Source organism: Telmatherina bonti, assembly GCF_933228915.1.
Source record: "Telmatherina bonti genome assembly, chromosome: 1".
Taxonomy (NCBI): domain Eukaryota; kingdom Metazoa; phylum Chordata; class Actinopteri; order Atheriniformes; family Telmatherinidae; genus Telmatherina; species Telmatherina bonti.
Window position 1 is genome coordinate 6,583,464 of NC_136619.1, and position 20,321 is coordinate 6,603,784.

Sequence of the window (20,321 nt, forward strand, 5' to 3'; positions counted from 1 at the left end):
TCATATTTACCCGTTTTATTCTGCCTGCTAGTTTCCGCTCGTCTTAGAGAAGCATCTTCAGTCACGTGCAGGTTTACCTGTTAGGAGCTTCTGGACGGAGGAGTGGAAGCTGGTTAGGAGCTTCTGGACGGAGGAGTGGAAGCTGGTTAGGAGCTTCTGGACGGAGGAGTGGAAGCTGGTTAGGAGCTTCTGGACGGAGGAGTGGAAGCGGACCACGGCAGAGGAGGAGCTGACGGAGGCGTTGCGGGGAAACATGTTGATAAAAAAGGGAATTTGGCATTGTTGGTGCTGTCATTTTCATCGCATGGTGCCAAGTTATTTCATACCAGTGATTGTGGTGCTAGGCTCATTTTAAGAGTTTTAATGTATTTTTATATCATTTCCTGTTTCTGTTGTGATGTTTTTATAAAGGTCTTGAAGTTCAAACTCTGTTTGTTGTCCCAGCCGAACGTGTCGGAGGTCTTCTTGGCGGGTGGAGCGGAGGCAGGGGTATAATCTGATTACCTGATATGAAGAAACTCCACTCAGCACAGGGGATTGGTAACAAATGGAGGCTTTAATCAACGAGGGCTTCGGCGTGGTTTTGCTTTGTTGCTTCCCGGTGCGAAATAGAGAAAATGAACGGCAGAACATGGAGGAAACTGAATCCTGACGTCTGAAAATGGAGAAAGAGTCTAAAATGTAATTGTTGTTGTTGGTCCCTCACAGTCGCCGTAGAAACCCCAAAGTGCCTCTGCGGCTCCCCGACCTTATAAAGCCGGTAAATGGAGCAGAAAGGGGTCAGTTGTTCTTTAGATGGAGGGGACACACATCCCCAGACGGAGAGGTAGGAGGAGGTCCAACAATCCAGCCTGTTGTTCTGCTGCCTGCTCCTCATTGGCTCGTCTGGCACCAGCTGGCCGGTGATTGGCCAGATCTGGAGCGGACTCTGGCAAAAGTTTAGCTTCAGCAGTGCAGGGATGCTCAACAGAAAGAAAAAACAATGGAGGGTCGACAATAAAAACATCAATAAATAAATAAAAACAACATGAGATAAAACACGGTGAAGGAATGTGTGAGCGTTAAACAGGAAAATAAACAAGTAAATGTTGCACAGGTGAAAAGTTTTTGCACTTATTTACAGACTTTCTGTGTGAAAGACAGAATGAGGTGAAGGAAACTGGTCCTGAACCAGTTTACATGTCAGGCTGCGGGACCTCCTGGACTCCTGTGTGGGGTCCATACAACCCTCCAGGTCCTAACAGGCAACGTTACGCCACCCCGATGACCCTTTGGCCTCGCTCCTCATGCTGCTTAGCACGCTGTCGACTGGCTCCATTCAGCCGCCGATCAGCTGCAGACGAGCCGCCTTGGTGATGGAGGCGGTCTGCAGAGACCAGCAGAGCTTACTGGCCACATGCAGCCGCAGGAGCAGCAGAGTCCTGGATGTAAAGTGGGGTCTGGATCGTCGTATCGTATTATCTGTTCCATTTCATTTGTCCTGATAACACAACTATCTGGTTCAGGAGCCGGCGATCAATACGACACGGATTTAACACGATCGCTTGTGTCATTTTATTCCTGAGCTCAGACACGTAAAGAGTTGTAATGAAACCCGACGTTGTCTGCGTGTGGGTCAGGGTGGAAATGCTCCCAGCATGTAATCAAAGTTTGATCCTGACTTTTGGATCAATGTTTCGGCTTCTTGACCACTGAATGGATGTACCGCTAGACCCGTGCTTCTCAGAGGTCACATGGTACGTTCCAGTTAGCTAAAAGTGTCGGCTCGTGTTTGTTCTCTCCCAGCTCAGAGCTGAAACGTCCCACACAAATTAAACGCAGCATTACCGGGTTGGCGTTTTACCCAAACGTTCGCGTTGAAACACTCTGAGATAAATGTAGCGTTGACCCTGGAAGTAAAGGCGTCTGTCTGTAAGCAGGCAGGGTGTCCCGCTCCGGTCCTCCAGGGCCACATTCCTGCAGGCTTTCCATGTCTCCCTGCTCCAACACACCTGACTCAAACTAACCCGTCATTGTGAAGAACTTTATTGGCTGTTGGATCGCTGGATTTAAAGGTCCCATATTTTACATTTGTTTCAACAGTTTCATCCGGGTTTCAGTCATCCAACAATGTTGTTTTTCCCCAAATTCAGCCTCCATCGTTCATTTCAGCCGTTCCATCGAGCTGTTTCTGTGTCTGGCCACGCCCCTCTCGGGTCGAGGACGTGTGTGGCTTTCCCTGTTTCCCACTCGGGGATGTTACAGGGCAGGCTCAGCCCTTATTTCCCCTCTTGAGGTGACAAAGCGCAGGATGTCAGGCTCACCTGTCTGAACACAGGTTTGCATGCGAGCGAGAGAGGTGACCGTTTCCTCGCACCGGCTGCAGAGACACATGTTGGAAAACCTTTTAGGGAGGGAATTTTGCATAATATGGGACCTTTAACATACTTCAAATCTAATTACCATGCTCAGTAATTAATGCCTGACTTTAATTTTCAGACCTATATGGAAATATTATGGATGAAATCCATGTGTGAAGGTTTAACGTGGATAAAAAGCTGACATTTCCACCGTCTGTTGGCTCTAATGGATTTAACTCGTAGCAGGGGTTAAAACCAGTCCAACCAACCTAAAACCCTCTTTTGTCAAACAGAGTGAGCCTTAAAAGATGCTTTTTAGTTTGTTTCGGGTTAATTTTAGAGCTTCTTTTGCTGCCTTTCATTTGTGCCAACAACACTGGGATGAAAGTCCTGTTCAGACGTCATGAAATAAAGTATTTTTCATTATTTTTCATTTCATGACGTCTGAACAAGACTTTTGTCTCCAGAGAAATGAAAATAAAGTTTGAACAAAGACAAAGTAATGCTGCATGTGGTTCGCTCCGGTGCGTTTGAACAATGGCCACATGGGAAACGTGCAGATTTACCGTCGTGTTCATGTGTTTCATCGTCTGCGGAGACATTCGTGCGACCTAATGTCACCATGCGATGTCACCAGGAACAAACAAAAGTAAAACAGCTTTAAATATTAGGAAATATAAAAGGAAATCGTTCAACCATTAATAGGAAGATATAAACAAAAACCAAATGAAAGCAAATGTGGAAACATTGATGAACTTTTAGGGAGTTAAACTTTTTTTTTTTTTTTTTTTTTCATCTTTTTTTTCTTCGTTGCTTTTGACACTTTGCATCTCTGATTAGTTTTGCTTTTGATGTTTTTTTCTTTTTCTTTTTTTTAATGACCTTTAACCTCACCTGTTGTTGTTTTCAGATTCCTGTTTTCCTCTTCTATCAAACTGCCGTTTCCAGCTCCGGCTTTTTAACCAGTAAACTCTGGTGAAGCTGGCCTCTTGGCTACGCCCGCCGTTGGGTTAATTGACCCGGGAATGTTGTTAAATCACTGATAACAGGATCCAGTGCATGTGCAGCCACGCAGGCTGCATATCACGGCCTGCTGAAGTCTCTCAATGCAGAAATATTCCTGCTCGTTTTGTTCCATCCTGCTTCCAGCATCCTAGTTTAAGTCTGGTTGAGTTAAAGACTGGCAGCTGCATTTAAATGGTTATATTGGGAGAGTAAAAGCATTTCATTCATTTCTAAACCCACTCCACATTATTCAGAGCCGTGGTGGGGCTGAAGCCGTCCCGTTTAGGAGGGGGTGGGAGGCAGAAAACATCAGCGGCATGCAGCCATTCCCTCCCATTAACTTCAACGGTCGATTTAAAATGTATGTTTTTGGACTGTGGGAGGAAACCGGGTTCCCTCCGGAGAACCCCTGCTGGAGGACCCCCCCACTTATTTTATTTTATGCACCTCCTTCTATTTCATACAGCCCAGAAAACCAGTGTGGCTTTTATTATTTTCCGTGTCCAACTTGCTGAAGTAGAAATTAAGTAGTTAAAAAATAAAAAGAAATTGCAGGACTTAATTAAATACTGAAAAATATATAAATATTTCATAAAAAATCAAATTTTATGACTTCTTTTGGTTTTGGTGTTTGGTTGTTTGGGGCGTCGCCGTCCCTCCATGTAACCCAGAAACACACAAAACTTTTATTCTTTTCACAACCTGGACATAAACGTCCAGATATCTCAGCCTGGTTCAGAAATATTTGGTTTTTACAACTATGATCAGCTTTATTTGATAAAAATGTATTTTCCAGTTGACACAGTTCAGGTCTTCTGGCTTCACTTCGGTTGCTGGAACTCCACCAACAGAATCTGGGAATATTTATCAGTCTTTTATCAGACATCGCAGGTTAGAGGCACGTCGCGGTGCGTAAACGTCGTCGTTCAGCGTCAGATGATGAGTTTCATCCAGGGTCCTGTCTCCACTGGGAATCGCTGATGCTCTCAGGGAATGAAGCGTTCCAGAGAGGCGGCACAACGAATCCCTTCTGTTCAGACAGCGAGAGGATGCGGTAAACTTCAGATTCCTCATGGCTCAGTCCCTTCCTGTAGGGGGGGGGGGGGGGGGGGGTAGTGCATGTAGGTCAGCAGGGATTTTTGCAGACAGAGATCCAATTTGGTGTCAGAAATTGCAGAAGCGTGTCAGCACCGGCCGACATGTTTGGATGTGTAAAAGACTGCAGAATGTCCTGCAGCGAGCCTGAACATCATCGCCCTCGCCTCTCATCATGTTCAGAACGCTGAAAGATGTCCAGTTTTTGTGCCTTTTGTTCAAAGTATTCATTTTTGTGAAAACTAGTATTTTTACTTCACTGCCAAAACTTTAGTCCGGAAACGGATCAATATTTTGATTCCAGCTCAAAACAAACGAGCTGCTGATACTGAAGCAGAACAGACGGCCACCTCAGAGGGTTGTCCTCAAATCCTCCTCTTCCTCTTCCTCCTCCTCCTCCTCTTCTTCTGTCTTTTGTAAATTATGAAGCAGTTCTGGGGAGCAAATGTAACCAAACAGCCCTTTCGTCTACCATAAGTTCAACACTATTTTTGTGTGTGTACATACTGCAGAATCTCAAAAGTGACTGTTCTTCAGAAGATATATATTTTTAATGATCTTGTTAAAATAAAAATAAAGTTTGAATTGGACTTTTTCCTGTCATCTTATGCCAGTTTATTTAAGGGAAGTGTTGGTTTTAAGCTAGGAGCAGCTAAATGAGCTGCTTGCATTGAAACCAAAGGAGCTGGAGGAGATAAAACATGTCTGATCTGATTGATTTGTGGATTTTTTTATGCTCATCAGATTTTGTAACGTAGATTCAACATGCGACTGTCGGACTGTAACGTGACGCTTGCTTTGTGTTTATTTATTTTTGGAACGTCAAAGGCAGTATTACGTCACTTTGCTATTGTATTTTCTGTAATAAAAGAAGAAGAAACATCTTGTGTTTGTGTGGCTGCAGACTGGATTCGCTGTTTATACAGGATGTGTTGAGAGGAAATCAAATCCACGAGGTCTGGATTCAGATCACAGACTGACTAGACTTCTGCAGAAACTCCTCAAGACACTTCAGAGTGTTTTTACTCATGTGCACGTGCCTGAACGCACCCCCTGCTTCCTCTCTGCATGCTCCTTAGGGTCTCCTCCCAGACAGGGATCAGGACATCAGCCCTGGAGAGTCTTTGGTGGATGGACCCAGATATGATGTCCCAGAAAGCTGGACTGGATTCAGGTTTGTTCCAGAACATCAACACCTTCATCATGCAGGATTTACTGAGACACTGGAGCCGCATGAGGCCGAGAACTGTCCTGCATCGGTCCCTCTGCAGCAGCATGTGGGCTGACAAGGCGACTGAGGATCTCATTCCAGTTCCTGGTGGGTGTGGAGGTCTGGGTGGGCCTCTAATGCCTCCCCAGACCATCAATGACCATCAGCCAGACCTGTTGCAGGTGTCTGATCTGTAAGGAGCACAAGACGCCTCCCTGACGTCTCCTGATAGCGCCTCCATGCTCTGGACACTACGCTGACAGCAAACCTTGCCACAGTGAGCATTGATGAGCTGCACACACGTGTCATGTGACCTCTCGGTGAGGACGCTGGTAACATGCAAACATCCCTAAAAATCAGCCAGAAAGGATGCAGACAGGGAAGCGGTCTGTGTCCAGACCTGCAGGAACGTTCCTCTGCAGGTTTTATCAGCTGAGATGTGCGGAAATTAAAGCTTGTTGCGATAAAAACAAAAGGTAGCTGCTTTTTCTTTTCTTATTGGTCAAGACTGTGGTGGCTTCGCAAGAGGCCGACAGCGTGGCTGAGTTGAGGTGGATTTTATAACTAATGATTTTTACTTTTAAGATTTAAGATGAAAACATTTTTTCTTTTCTTTTTATTTTTCCTGTTTGTGCTGTTGATTTTTTGAAACTGCAACTTCTGTGCTGCATCACATTAGAAATATAAATAAAGTTTTAATGATAAAAAAAAAGGTCTTGAATGACAAAAGAAAGAAAATGTTATTAAATGTTGAGGAAAAGGATCTGAGTGTAGTTAAAGCAGAGCTTTTATAAGCTTGCTTACAAAAAGTAGCTGGAAATCATTTCAGGTTTGAACCTTCTCCATTTCCTTTCATTACTTCACACACATTTTATTTTGAAAGAAAAGTCTTTTTTTCTGTAATCTATTTCACTTTTACATGAAACCCTGAACACACCAGCATGAAGAAATCATCTTTTCATTTCCTTACAGGAGGGAGTGTTTGACCTAAACCCTTTAAGGCTCAGCGTGAAAGGGGGAATCAGGTTGGGAAAAAGCAACGGCATCATGTAAAGAATGAAAAGAGGCTGGACACTAGTCTGCTTTCCAGCTTTAATGGTTAATTCCCAGATTTTCTTGCTCTGTGAACCTTGTTTTGTGTTACAGTGAGTAAAAAGGACGAGGATTTCCAATCCCATGCCAGCTAAGCGAGGCCCGATTGGGCGCAGTGGGAGAGAGACACGATGCTTATCTGCAATGGGCCAACTTCCTGCAGTCTCCCTCCTGAGCTAAGGAAGACTTTAAAAAAGGAAATGAAGGAGGAGGGAAGACGGATCAGATTTACACCATGCTGTAGCTACGAAGGGATGGATGGTCAAAAACAAGCTGTCTTTCCCCTCCAACAGTCCAGCCAATTTATGTTCCGAGATCTCTCAGATAATCTCCCGGTCTTTCATGTCAGGCCATGCTCACAGACCCTGCTCTCCATCTGAGCCAGCCAGCCTTCTTCCACTTGACCTGTTTGTTGCTCAGGAAAGAAGTTTAGTGGACGTTGAGGGACCGACTGATGTTGTGTTTCTACGCAGGACTTATTTCACTCCCTGCAGTGTGAACACATAATGAAGACAACCAAAGAGACAGTGATTAATACACACTTTAGTCATTTCTGCATATTCCACCAACACATGCTTGAAAAGGCGGCCAGGACACTTTATTTACATTGTTTGCTCACATTTAGTGCAGATATTTTTTTTTTTAAATTAATTAAATGGCTTACACACATTTATATGTAAACAATCAAACACAAGATAACAGGCCAGGCAGTCCTGAGGCCTCACAGCCGGTTTTATCCGACACTGCCTTTCAAAAGAAAAGAACAGAAGGGCATTAGGATGGAGGGTAGAGGGTAAAAACAGATACCACCAGACTGTACCTCATGGGGGCGCAGTCTGGGGCTGGGGAGACAGAGCAAAAAACACCTCATGTACAAATAAGCACAAATTCAGACGATAGACAACACATGTAAGGTCTGGAGATGGTGGTATAAGATAGGAGAGTGTGTCTGTAACAGTGAGTGTGAGTATGTGTGTTCAGTAAGTGAGTCTGTAAACTATCCCCCAGTTCATCTCTGCTACCTGATGTAAATGCGGCCTTGAGAGCGGAGTTCATAACATTCCAGGAGACTTGATAACCAGCCTGCAAGGCCAGTGCAGGGAGCCAGATCCAGATAAGCTGAGCTTTGTTTGGTTCAGCTTTAAGTCCTTAGTGGTCTCAGTCGGACTCCCAAACAGTCGAATCGGGGGTCAGTTTCCACCAAACCAACCATCAGCTTCTCCATTATGTTTCTCACCCACTGTGGAGTCCAGTCCAGCTCTACCACCGCATGAGTGTTGCTCGGCTTAGTCTATCACAGATCTTCCAGAATTTTCGACACACCAAACAGCAGAAACCCAGTTATCATAACCAAAGAAAATAAGACAGTGACGTTATTTTCTGAAACAGCTGCGTTCACATTTCCTCTTCCACTAACAATAGTTATTGCCTTATCATGGACAGCTAATAGGGAGTGCTTTATAAAGTAAGTAGGTAGACAGATAAGCAGTTAGGCTTTAGAAAATAAGCAAAGAAAAAAAAAACTGCAACCTGAGACTGATGAGATTTGCTGGAAAATTTACAGAACAAAAACAATATTTATATTATGACAATATAAAAAGCAACAGACATAGCAACACTTTCTGCAACCTGCAGCTCTGCAGCCCTCCCTGGGTCTAAAAGAAAATGCAATTCTGGGTGGACATTTTCATTCATGGTAAAAGCCAAAAACCCTGGCTTCCCTGTATGCTTGATTTATGATGAGAAATTAGCAAAAAGGAACAAGCATTGAAAGCATTTAAAGACAATTTAAGAATAAACACATGGTATTTTTGCTTAAAAGTCTGGTTGATGTTTGTCTCTTTGTGTTGGTTCTGTGATGGACCAGCTCCAATCCAATAACCCCCAGCTGCAGCCTGGAGAATGGGGCTGGGCTGGATATTGGGCGTGGTTGGATGTCAGATGGGCGTGGTTGGTCCTCAAATGGGCGTGGTTAGATGGGTAATGGGTATCAGAGGTTAGGGTTAACGATGGTCACCAATCAAAATGTTGATGGGGCTGGTTGGACGTCCAGCCCCGCCTCATTCTCCAGTCGGCAGCCAAGGCCTTCTCGCGCCAACCCCCTCGTGAGTCTGCATTGGAGTAAAATTATACTGTTATCACCAGAAAACGCTGTCAAAACAACACGCTAGCATGGCTGCTCTCAGCTTTGGTATGGTTGGAACTGTTCCGAGTCCACCAGAAAACCTGCACATTCAATTAGACCTACAATCACTTTTAGAAACTCAAACTGGCCAAACATGCCTTTGGATTGTAGGAGGAATCTGGGAATCACACAGATTTCCCCCAGAAACGTACTTACCTTTTAATGTGCAAGAATTACAAAAATAGGAAATTTTAAGTGCGTAAAATTGATTTATAATGGATTTTAGTGACTTTTTGTGGTGTACTGGGAGCAGTTTTGGTTTCCAGTCAAAATGCTGCAATAATGAAGGACCTTCTTCTTTATTCCCGCCAAAGTGAGGCTGGTATGAGGTAAGGCTCATTGATAATTCTCATTTTAACCAATAACTGAAAGGATACAACACAAATAATGTAGCTTTATTGGAAGTTTTCCAACTAACACTGACATACAAGCTACCGTATTTTTACTCCCACGCCATTTAGATTACATCTGCCTGACACACAACCAGCCTTCATACGCAAAAGAAGGTCTAATAGGTTTTAAAAGCACAGATGCTGGCTTATTGATTCGATAAATACAGCATTTTAAGGAAAGGAAACTTTTGCCGCTGGAGACTGATAGCTAAGCTAAGCTAACAGCTGCTATCTCTGTAGCAAGATCTTCAAATCAAATGCTGATAAAAATGTTGTTTTTTTTTACACAATTTGTCTCTGGTCACTTCATTTTCTGAATTATTTGTACAAAGACATGTTTGTATGAAGACATCATCCTTAAGCAGTAGCTGAAGCTAGCTCTCCTAACTCGTATGTAAAGTCACCTAATATGAAATGGACATTGCACAGACTAGCCATCTTGGTCACTGAAAGCATCTCTGACAACAGTCTTCTTATATTAATAGAAAGAGATATTTCAGTTTTATTTTGTTGTTTTTACATTCAACTGCACAACATATGAACGGCATCTCCAACAATCTGAATAAGTCGACGTCAGCTGCAATGTGTCAACTAACTTTTACCAGTCACTAATTTACAGAATTACATACATACACTTCCCTACCTCTGAGTCCACCTTAATCATCATCTTATCAGGAAATAAGGTTTTGTAGCTCTAAACTATGTTTATTTAGAGATACATGTGGTAAAAATGTCTCTTCTACTCGTGAACGCTGAAGGTGCTGTTACTGGGTAAGAAACACAAGAATCTGAGAAGTAAACGACACATGAAGTTGACGAACTGGAACAGGTTTCAGCTTGCAATATGCACCAAAGCATTTAAGATCAAAGTTTTTTGCTGTATGTATAGATTTATATGATCATACACACATTAAATATGTAGATTTGTGTGAGATACTTTCTAAAAAGAAAGAAAACCCCACTTTCATTCCTCTATAAGATTGGAGTTAAAAGAAACAACACAGATGTCAAATTTTCTTTGATCATACATCACACATCAGGATCATTTTAACATATATATATATATATATATATAAAATTATATTCAGACCCACATCAATAACACTCCATCACTCTTTCTCACCCCCTTTGAAGACAATTCAAAGAGATCTTCTCTCCACTATTTTAGAGTGGGAGAGGAGCAGCGGGAGGAAAGTCTAATAACGATGGGAAAATATCCAATATAATAAGTTTAATATCAGCTGTTCACATCATATCATCTTCAAGGTGAGCCGGCCGGATGGCAACAAGGGGGTTGGAAGGTAATGAGTGTGGTTTCCAGGAATGTGGTTTAGAGGTTGTTTGTGGATTGAAAGTGGAGACCAGGAGGAGAGAAAGAATCAGAGGAGGCGCAGATCCAGATGAGGAGACGAGGCTGAACACTATCTGAGGCAGGGATGGAGCTGGATCTGTTCTGACCAGATAGATGCTGAAAGAAAAGTCCTTGTTTAAAAATCAGGCACACCGCTTAACAAAACCTGCAAACGCTGTGAATCTTGGGCGTCATGTGACTCGGGCTGATCTGTAAACAGGGTAAAAAGAGCAGAGCTGCACTCTATGAACAGTTAGATAAGGACGTTGAGCTGAACTTCAGATGCTGAGAAACAGGTCAGTGTTCTCGTTCAGTCAACATGCACATTTCCCAACATGTTAAACTATTGCATCAGAGCTGATTCAACAGCTCTTTCAGGACATAAAAACATGTTCAACTAATACCTTTAACATGACAGAATGAAAGGAAATGATTTGCTGTGGCTGTACTGATCAGCTTTGTTGTATTAAGTTAATTTAATTTAATGAAAAATACTCAGTTATTACCAATCTTCACAATTAGTCCTCTGAGGGAATAGATGATGTATTCAGGCTTTTTTTTTTTTCCCTCAAAAAGAAAGGAAAATTAGAAATAACAAGTAATTAATTTAAAGTCAAAGTCTGGCTGGGTGGCTGCTGCTGGTCTCTGATGCTGCAAAGCAGAGAATCTGCACCATGTTGGTGCAGACACTAAACGGTCTCAGCTTCTGCTTTGTCCTTTCTTCTAGAAGCTTTTATGGAGCTTCTCACAAAACACAGCCGCTGAATTTTATTAAAAGCACTTGAGAAATCAAAGCGCATGATCGTCACGGAGATTCCTGACTGGTCCAGATCTCTGAAGCAGGGAGAAGATGGCGTCTTCAACCTCACGCCCATTACAGTAAGCAAACTGTGACGAGTCCTCATGGTGCTGCCTTGCTTATTGAGCTGAGCCTTCAGAGGACGGTAAAGGTTATTGGATTATTGAGCATAATCAATCTAAAGATGCCCAGAGTCTGATTCCAGACATGTTTACTGTTGTGTTGCATCACCGTCGTTTCAATTTAGCAAATAAACTTATTCTGTATTTTCTATCATATTTACCATCATATGACTGAACGTTAGCCACGACTCTTTATTCAGCGTATCTCTCCGTCATTTTCACACTTCCATAACTGTTAGAGCACAATTTATTTCTGCATCTGTAAAAGACACAAGCATGGTGTTCCCCACCGGAAAAGGTCCAAAATATGAATTTCTGTTCATTCAATTCAATTCAATTCATTTAAACTTTATTTATATAGTGTCATATCACGGCATTGTCATCTCAAGACGCTTTACAGACAGAGAAGAAAATATAATAAAAGCCAATTCATAACAGCCTATATAAGGAAACCAACAGATTGAGTTGGGTCCAACTCAATCTCCCATCCTGAGCAAGCACACTGGCGACAGTGGGAAGGAAAAAACTCCCTTTTAACAGGGAGGAAACCTCCGACAGAACCCGGCTCAAGGACAGGCAGCCATCTGCCTCTGCTGTGTGGGGGGAAGAGGACAGAAAGACAACAGATAACAGGAACTGCTACTCCCGGCCAGGGAGACCTGCTGAGACAGGAGACATACATGTTAATGATGCAACACTGTTATTGGGGGGGGGGGATAAAAGAGAGAAAGAAGCTCAGTGTATCAGGAAATGTCCCTCAGCAGTCTAAACCTATAGCAGCATAACTAAGGGATGCTAACCATCCCTAGCTATAGGATTTATCAAAAAGATAAGTCTTCAGCCTAGTCTTAAAGGTGGGGAGGGTGTCTGCTTCCCTAACACTAACTGGGAGCTTATTCCATAAGAGAGGGGCCTGATAACCAAAGGCTCTGCCTTCTGCTCGGTTCTTTGAGACTCTAGGAACCACAAGTAAGCCTGCAGTCTGCGAACGAAGTATTCTGGTTGGTATATAAGGAACTATGAGGTCTTTGATATATAGTGGTGTCTGGTTGTGGAGGGCTTTATATGTAAGGAGAAGGATTTTAAATTCTATTCTAGATTCAACAGGCAGCCAATGAAGCTAAAACTGGAGAAATATGATCTCTCCTGCTGGTTCTGGTCAGGACTCTGGCTGCAGAATTCTGGATTAGCTGAAGGCTTTTCAGGGCATATTTAGGACAGCCCAGTAATAGAGAGTTACAGTAATCTAGTCTTGAAGTAACAACAGCATGAACCAGTTTTTCTGCATCACTCTGAGACAGAATGTCCCTAATTTTGTCTATATTACGTAAATGAAAGAAGGCTGTTTTAGTAACCTGCGTAATATGTGGGCCAAAGGTCAGGTCAGGTCAGGTAAAACTTAAACGGCACACCCAGATGTGTGTCCATAGACCGTATGTGTGTGTCGCATCCTCAGAACGACAACAGAAGCCTTGCATGCTAACCACTAGTTATCTGGCGCATGACCACATTAGACCACATTAGACCAGATTAGACCACATTAGACCACAAAGAGTTTGCTTGTCGTAGTATTTGATCTAGACCTGATCTAGATGATGAAGACATCCTAAAATGAGCCCAATTTGCATTTTCACAAATAGAATAAAGGTTTTACAAAGCAGGAACTGTGTTTTACTGAATCTAGATTTCAAGAGTGTAAATATTACTGGTGTTTTAACAGGACCTGGTCTAATGTGGTCTGATATCAGTGGAAATGTCCTTCACAGATGAGGCAAATCAGAAACTGTCTATCAGACGCAAACCTCAGCGTTGTGTTCAGTCAGAGGCTTCTTCAAGTAACCATAAATATAGCAGGGGGCAAAACAGGGGCAAAATAAGCAAATGTTTCACACAGCATTTCAGTCCTTTTTAAATTTTTTTTATTTTACTTCTTTATTTCTTCTTTATGTTTTCATATTGACAGTTTTTTTTAAACGTGGAAATAGCCTCCACTACCTGCGTTTGATTTTTAATGTAACCGATAAACAAGTCAAATAATACAAATTACAATTAATCGTATAAAAACATCCACAAATGCGATTGTAAATAATAAAAACAGATACGTTTGTTCTAAAACAGAGGAGTCCATCTCAATCGCAATCCTGCAAGTTTTCCATGTATCCCTGCTCCAACACACTTGACTCAAATGAATCAGTCATTGCACAGAACTTTATAGGCTGCTGGATCCATTCAGTGTAAGTCAGGTGTCCCCTCGAGGAACGAGTTCTAAAACCAGTTCCTTCTTTCATGCTATTGGTTTGAACCAGAAAGTTGGACAATACATTATCCATGCTTTTACTCTGAAGGATATCCCCCGCCACTTCCGGTCTCCAGTCAAAGTCGGTGCGGCAGAAGCTGCTGGTGATGGATGTGAACTGGAGGGGATAATAAGCGGGTGAGGCGGACAGGGAGGCACAGAGAGGGAGGTGGAGGAGGAGGTGGAGGAGCGTCCTGCCCGGTGAGGACGGTGAGGCTGCTGACCGCGCCGCGCGCGCGGCTCCAACCGTCGTCTTTGTTGCTGCGAAACGGACTGAGAGTCTCGCGTCCGTAACGGGAGCGCGCTTTATGTAAAATCCACGTTCATTCAAAACGAGGTTGTTAGTGCGTGCAGACCAGGTCCAGAGGTCCAGACCCGGTCCAGACCAGCCTCATCCTGCTCTGTTCCTCACTATCCTCCTCTTCACCCCTCGTGGTATTTCTCTGTTGTCACTGCGCGTGCTACCATGTCGTCCCCCCCACACACTTTAAATCTGATGGAATTAATGTGATTTTCCGGTGATCTGTGGCCGGATGTTCATGTTTGACGTGAGCAGGAAGTTCCGCTGCAAGCAGGCCTGTCCATCCCAGTTATCTTTCCATCAAAGTTATCTGTCCTTCCCAGTTATCTGTCCTTTCCAGTTATCTGTCCTTCCCAGTTATCTGTCCTTCCCAGTTATCTTTACATCAAAGTTATCTGTCCTTCCCAGTTATCTGTCCATCCCAGTTATCTTTCCATCAAAGTTATCTGTCCTTCCCAGTTATCTGTCCTTTCCAGTTATCTTTACATCCCAGTTATCTGTTCTTCCCAGTTATCTGTCCTTCCCAGTTATCTTTACATCCCAGTTATCTGTTCTTCCCAGTTATCTGTCCATCCCAGTGATCTGTCCATCCCAGTTATCTGTCCTTCCCAGTTATCTGTTCTTCCCAGTTATCTGTCCAACCCAGTGGTCTGTCCCAGTGATCTGTCCATCCCAGTTATCTGTCCATCCCAGTGATCTGTCCATCCCAGTGATATGTCCATCCCAGTGATCTGTCCATCCCAGTGATATGTCCATCCCAGTGATATGTCCATCCCAGTGATCTGTCCATCCCAGTGATATGTCCATCCCAGTGATCTGTCCATCCCAGTGGTCTGTTCATCCCAGTGATATGTCCATCCCAGTGATCTGTCCATCCCAGTGATCTGTCCATCCCAGTGATATGTCCATCCCAGTGGTCTGTCCCAGTGATCTGTCCATCCCAGTGATATGTCCATCCCAGTGATATGTCCATCCCAGTGGTCTGTCCCAGTGATATGTCCATCCCAGTGATCTGTCCATCCCAGTGATATGTCCATCCCAGTGGTCTGTTCATCCCAGTGATCTGTCTGTCCCAGTGATCAGCGTCCAGCCTTAACCAGAGGCTAAGTGTTTTACTTTGGCTCAGCTCGCGGTGGCGGTCGCGGTTGCTGTGGTGGTCGGGTGTATTTATCTGTTAATCATATCTGCATGGATTCTCAGACTCTCCTGTTTGGTTGCAGCTTGTCGACATGAGCGCCCTGCGCCAGAGGAAGGGCAGCAAGGGGAAGGAGGCATCCCAGGCTGCTGAAGTTCAGTCCCAGCAGTCCAGCTGTTGCACCCATCACCATCCAGAGAAGATCTGGCAGGGTGAGTGAGCCACCCAGTGGATCCCATCCTTTACACGTTGCCTCGGTGGTTACGTTCAGCAACTTCTGTCCAGAGGTTAAAAAACACGTCTGGAAGCGCACACACCAGCACCCCGCCCTGTTTCAGATCACAAAGCCGGGTCGGGTACCAGTCACACATCCATCCATGTCATTACCTCCTCCAACCTGCTGACAGGAGGAGCAGCTCACCTGCAACAAGCTGGGATAACTGGGTTTTGTCTTAATGTGACTAAATGTCCTGGGATTTCAGTCAGTTTGGTGTTTCATGCTGACACAACGGCAGCACAAGTGTTGCGACTCGTGTCTCCGTATTTAAAACCGGAGCGATGAGAGAACAAATCAGATCTACAAGCTCTGATTAATTCTGCAAGTCAGAAAATACAAGTCAAACCACGAGTCGCACATTTTACATCGCCACGACTAAAGAACCAATCAGATGTCTCTCTCCCCCATCACAGAGGGAGGAGGCCTGGTGGTCTCTGTCCGCAACCAGACGTTGTGCCACGCTGAAAAGTACCATGATGACGTACTGGACGGGTTCTTAAATGTTTAATTTATCCTCAAACTGGTTTATCTGTAGAGATGTGACGTTGCTGCCAACAGGACAGACCAGCGTGCGTTCACATCTTTATTATAAGGAAAATATAAAGCAGACATATAGGAAATAATAAAATGTGTAGATTAATAAGGAAATTATTACATTAAATGTGTTTGAAATAAAACAAATTGATGACAGATTAATTAAAAGAACATGGTGCAAATGAAGCATCATCATCATCGTCATCTTCAGGCGCCCTATGTGCTGCCGTAATTATTTATTTATGTCTAAAACTCTTAGAAGTAACATCAAATATCACGACTTGTATCGTTACAGTCATATGTTGATATTTAAGTAATCCCGTATTTTGATTGGCTGGTGATGAAATCCGTGGTGCTGAGTCAGAGAGGTGGCTTATGGCCGGGGTTTGCAGTTCTGGTCCAGTAGGACCACTTTCCTGTAGGTTTCTGAGTGGCAACGATCTGCTGGTTTGATGCTTTTCATATGAATTAGGTGTGTTGGAGCAGGAAAACATCTAAAACCTGCCGGAAAGTGGTTTTCAGGGACTGGATTAGACCCTCATAGTTTACAGCATCATCCTGATTTTACTTGTGAAGAGGCTAAAGAGGAAGATTGTATACCAGAGGCAGCAAACAGCAGCAGTTGTTTTTTATCATTTTGAAATGGAAAAAAAAACTCAAATAATATAAAAAACATGAAAAATCTACAATCATGAAGCCTTAAAGTTGCAAGTTTCTTCTCCCACCTGTCCACGGTGAGGGAAAACCACATCCTGCTCTGTCCAGAACTTTGTGAAAAAAGCATTTCTCTCAAAAGGAAAGTAGGAAGAGAAAGCAGCCGAAGCCCGGCGTTTTCTTCCTCCCCGTATTTCTGTCACGTTCCATACGATCGTCCAAGTGCGACAGCCGGAAACGCGTGCTGTCATGCCCGTTTTTAAATGCAACATCTCTGTGAAGGCTGCAGTCTCTTCCACCCTCCACTCTGCATCTGTGGACAAGCTTCATCGCTGATGCTGTCGGACAGCAACTTCCAGTTTAACTTGCCTCATCGCCAGTTTACTCAACACGATCTCCCTGAAAAGCAGCTAAATGGAATTCAGCCATCAGTGATGTTGTTTATTATAATTATTATTGTTATTATTATGTTGTTGTTATCATTATTTGTATAATTATTATTACTGTTGTTATTATTATTATTTTATTATTGTTATTATTATTAGTGTTATTATTATTATTTGTACTATTATTATTGTTATTTATTATTATCATTATTATTATTATTATTATTATTATTGATGTTGTTTCTATTGGTGTTATTATTATTATTATTACTATTATTCTTATTATTGTTAATTATTGTTGTTAGTCTTTATTTGTTTGTACATGTATGCAAAAGGCCTGTAGATGTTGCCTGTTTGATGTATTTAAGTGTGGCCGCAGCCAGATGATGTGCTGATGTCCTGACAGGTGACTGGTCATGGGGGGCTATAATCTGGACGTCGGTGGGCTGGTCTGTTTCTGTCGGTCTCGGCTTGCTGTGCTGCATCTACGTCGCGACGCTACACGAGAACGACTTGTGGTTCTCCAACATCAAGGTAAAGGTCCGAACCACTGCAGTCTTTGCTTCTTGCTGTTGGTGTCACCAGGGTGGTTAGGTCGGCGGTTCGACTCCTTGGCTGCATGTTGTCCTCCTGTCCTGTCTGTCCACACAGGACAGTCTGAACAACACAGACACAAAGTTCAGATCAAAACTCAGAAAAAAATCCTCTTATTTAGCTCTTTTTCTCCCTTTGATATTGTTCGATGAAAGATGGATCAGATGAGATTTTATAGAAATATTCTGCTTTATTGTCGCGGTTTGTCGTTATTTATAGCAGTCTGCTCACACTCATGCTGCTGTCCTCATAGAGACGCTTCCAGCAGCCGGTGAATGTGTTGTACCTAATGACAGCTTATCTGCAGGCACAAACAGAGGCGTGAATGTCTGGACTGATGATGTTAGACACTGGTCGGCAGCCAACGATAGGTGTATCTACCATGGGAATATTAAGGCTTTTCAGTCAGACATCAGTGCAACAACCTGTCAGAAACTGCTTTAAGCAACGAACGGACCACACAGGAATATAAAAAACAACCACGTTGTAACATTTCCAAAGGCTGCTAATAGTTCTGTTAAGCTGCAGGACTTTGCGCACAAGATCTGTTTGTGAGACTGACCGAATATTTTTTATTTTTTGGTCACGTTGTCGCCCTGATGAGAGCAAATAAAGTTACATTTCACAATATCTGGCAAATGAGTCCCTTCCTCTCAGCTGTCTCTCAGGCTGGTTACGTGCTCCGCAAGAAGCGACAGTTGTTCTTGTTCTCGATGCTGCAAGAACAAGATAAAAGACCTTTGGGTTCGGTCAATTCAGACTCCACAAGAAGTCTCTGGGGGCTTTTTGACAGAGCTGGTTCAAGAGCCAGAGCCAGACTGAGCACCAGTTCTATCCTGGCACCATGTCTTCGTTGGGCCAGAATTTGGAACCACTTAACGTTTTGTGCATCAAGAGCTGGTTGCGAGGTTACCTGTGTTGAGTGTTGAAAATTTTTTTTTTTTTTTTTTTTTTTTCCCTTTGGCTTAGAAAGTTTTTTTTTTAACATAATGACAAATCTAAAAAAAAAAAAAAAAAGAAAAAAAAGAGAAATAAAACATAAGACAAATGGTTCAAAAGGAGCGGGTAGAAGCATAATCTTATATATAATCCTACCAAATAATGACTTAGTTTATGGAATATGTCTTCATTCTGTCATAATCTATAAGATTAAAATATTCAGTCATAGTGATGGAGTAATGCAGTAATAATAACAATAATATTACCTCAAATTAGTTTAACAAATTTTACAAAAGATTTCTGGAGACCAGAAAAAGGAGCTGGGACGCAACGAACGACCCCAAAAAAAACCAACATTTCCAGATCCTGAATTCTGTTCTTGGAGACCCGCCGGCAGTAACGCAGCACTGACCAGACTCTGGGTCTAAACCAAAACCGGTTCTTTGCTAGTACCGTAGCTGAACCACCTAAGCACTGACACCAGCACCGGTACTTCTTTGGTCGAAAAGCCCAATCTGAGACAAGACAAGGCGGTGGGCTGTGCTTTTATCTGGAATGACCAATTGGCCCAGTTGTGTCATTTTTAATGAGAGACTTCGTCTGTGGAATGGCGGGTTGTGCACGTGGTGGTGTCTGTGTCTCTAAATGCCACAGTTTCTAAACATTTTCGTTCTTTCTCACCAATCAGCTGTCCATAAAAACTGTTCAACGTCGTACCAGCAGAAACGTAGTAGCGCGCTTTGCATTTGACGCTTTTCCCCGTTAGCCACGCCCACCTCAAATGTCTGACCAATCGCACGATGCTTCTCAAAGCCCTGTAAGCAGAATTTCTGTTCGGCTGATACATCGAGAACAAGCTGCGAGTTGTTGCCCGTCTGCGAGAACAAGAGTTGTTGCTTCCTGCAGAGTATGCTACTGCTTTAGCGCCGTAGCATCGACTAGCTAAGGTTTCCCACTGCGCAGATGATCACGGTTTTACCACAGGGATCACTTTGTGTCAGCTGTGGTTGTTTTAATGGACTTTATGAATAAAGTCGGTTTGGTATTTGCCGGCAAAATGGACGAGTAGAACGTTGAATGGAAAACTGTTCAGCAACAACGTTTTAACAACTTTTGGTGATTTAAGAAAAGTGGAAAAGTTGAGCAGCTCGTTACCGACCATCACAGTCCTGTGGTACCTGGATCATTAGATGTAGCTTCAGCCTCAGATCTGATTCTCGATCCAACCTTCCCTTTAGTTTTTGTAACATTAACCTCGATCTGAGTCCACGATCGAGTTTAATGACAATCCGGTCATGTAATGTCTTCACAGCCCAAAAGTATCGGCCACTTGAAGCTGCTGTCATTTCAGGGCTCAACATTCAGGTTTTCATTTGACAGTGTGAAAATATTTCTAAGTAACTCGATGTTTGCAGTCTGTGTCATCTTTAGTTGACATAGAAAAGCTGCTCAGCGTACCACCAGAGGGAGCTGAAGTACCACCAGTAGTCCGCCAACTACAGTTGGAGGAATATAGTTAGAGAAGTTTTCTGTCGTTTCCGGTTACGTACCAGTCAGATGTTGGGATGCCGTAGTTATCAGGAGCGTTTTAAGAACAGAAGCATTATTATGAACG

The 20,321-nt window shown here is 43.2% G+C and overlaps 1 protein-coding gene across 1 annotated transcript in view; it reads left to right on the forward strand.

The window, feature by feature from the left end:
- Nucleotides 1–14,056: 14,056 nt before the first annotated feature.
- Nucleotides 14,057–20,321, forward strand: part of dpy19l3 (dpy-19 like C-mannosyltransferase 3) — a gene marked incomplete at its 3' end in the record, with an annotated part of 87,386 nt that continues 81,121 nt past the window's right edge. The window contains exons 1-3 of the mRNA XM_079243394.1: nt 14,057–14,096; nt 15,408–15,534; nt 17,580–17,707. Of these exons, the coding sequence (XP_079099520.1) occupies nt 15,417–15,534; nt 17,580–17,707 (246 nt within the window). The 5' untranslated portion in view covers nt 14,057–14,096; nt 15,408–15,416. The remainder of the gene's footprint in view (nt 14,097–15,407; nt 15,535–17,579; nt 17,708–20,321) is intronic.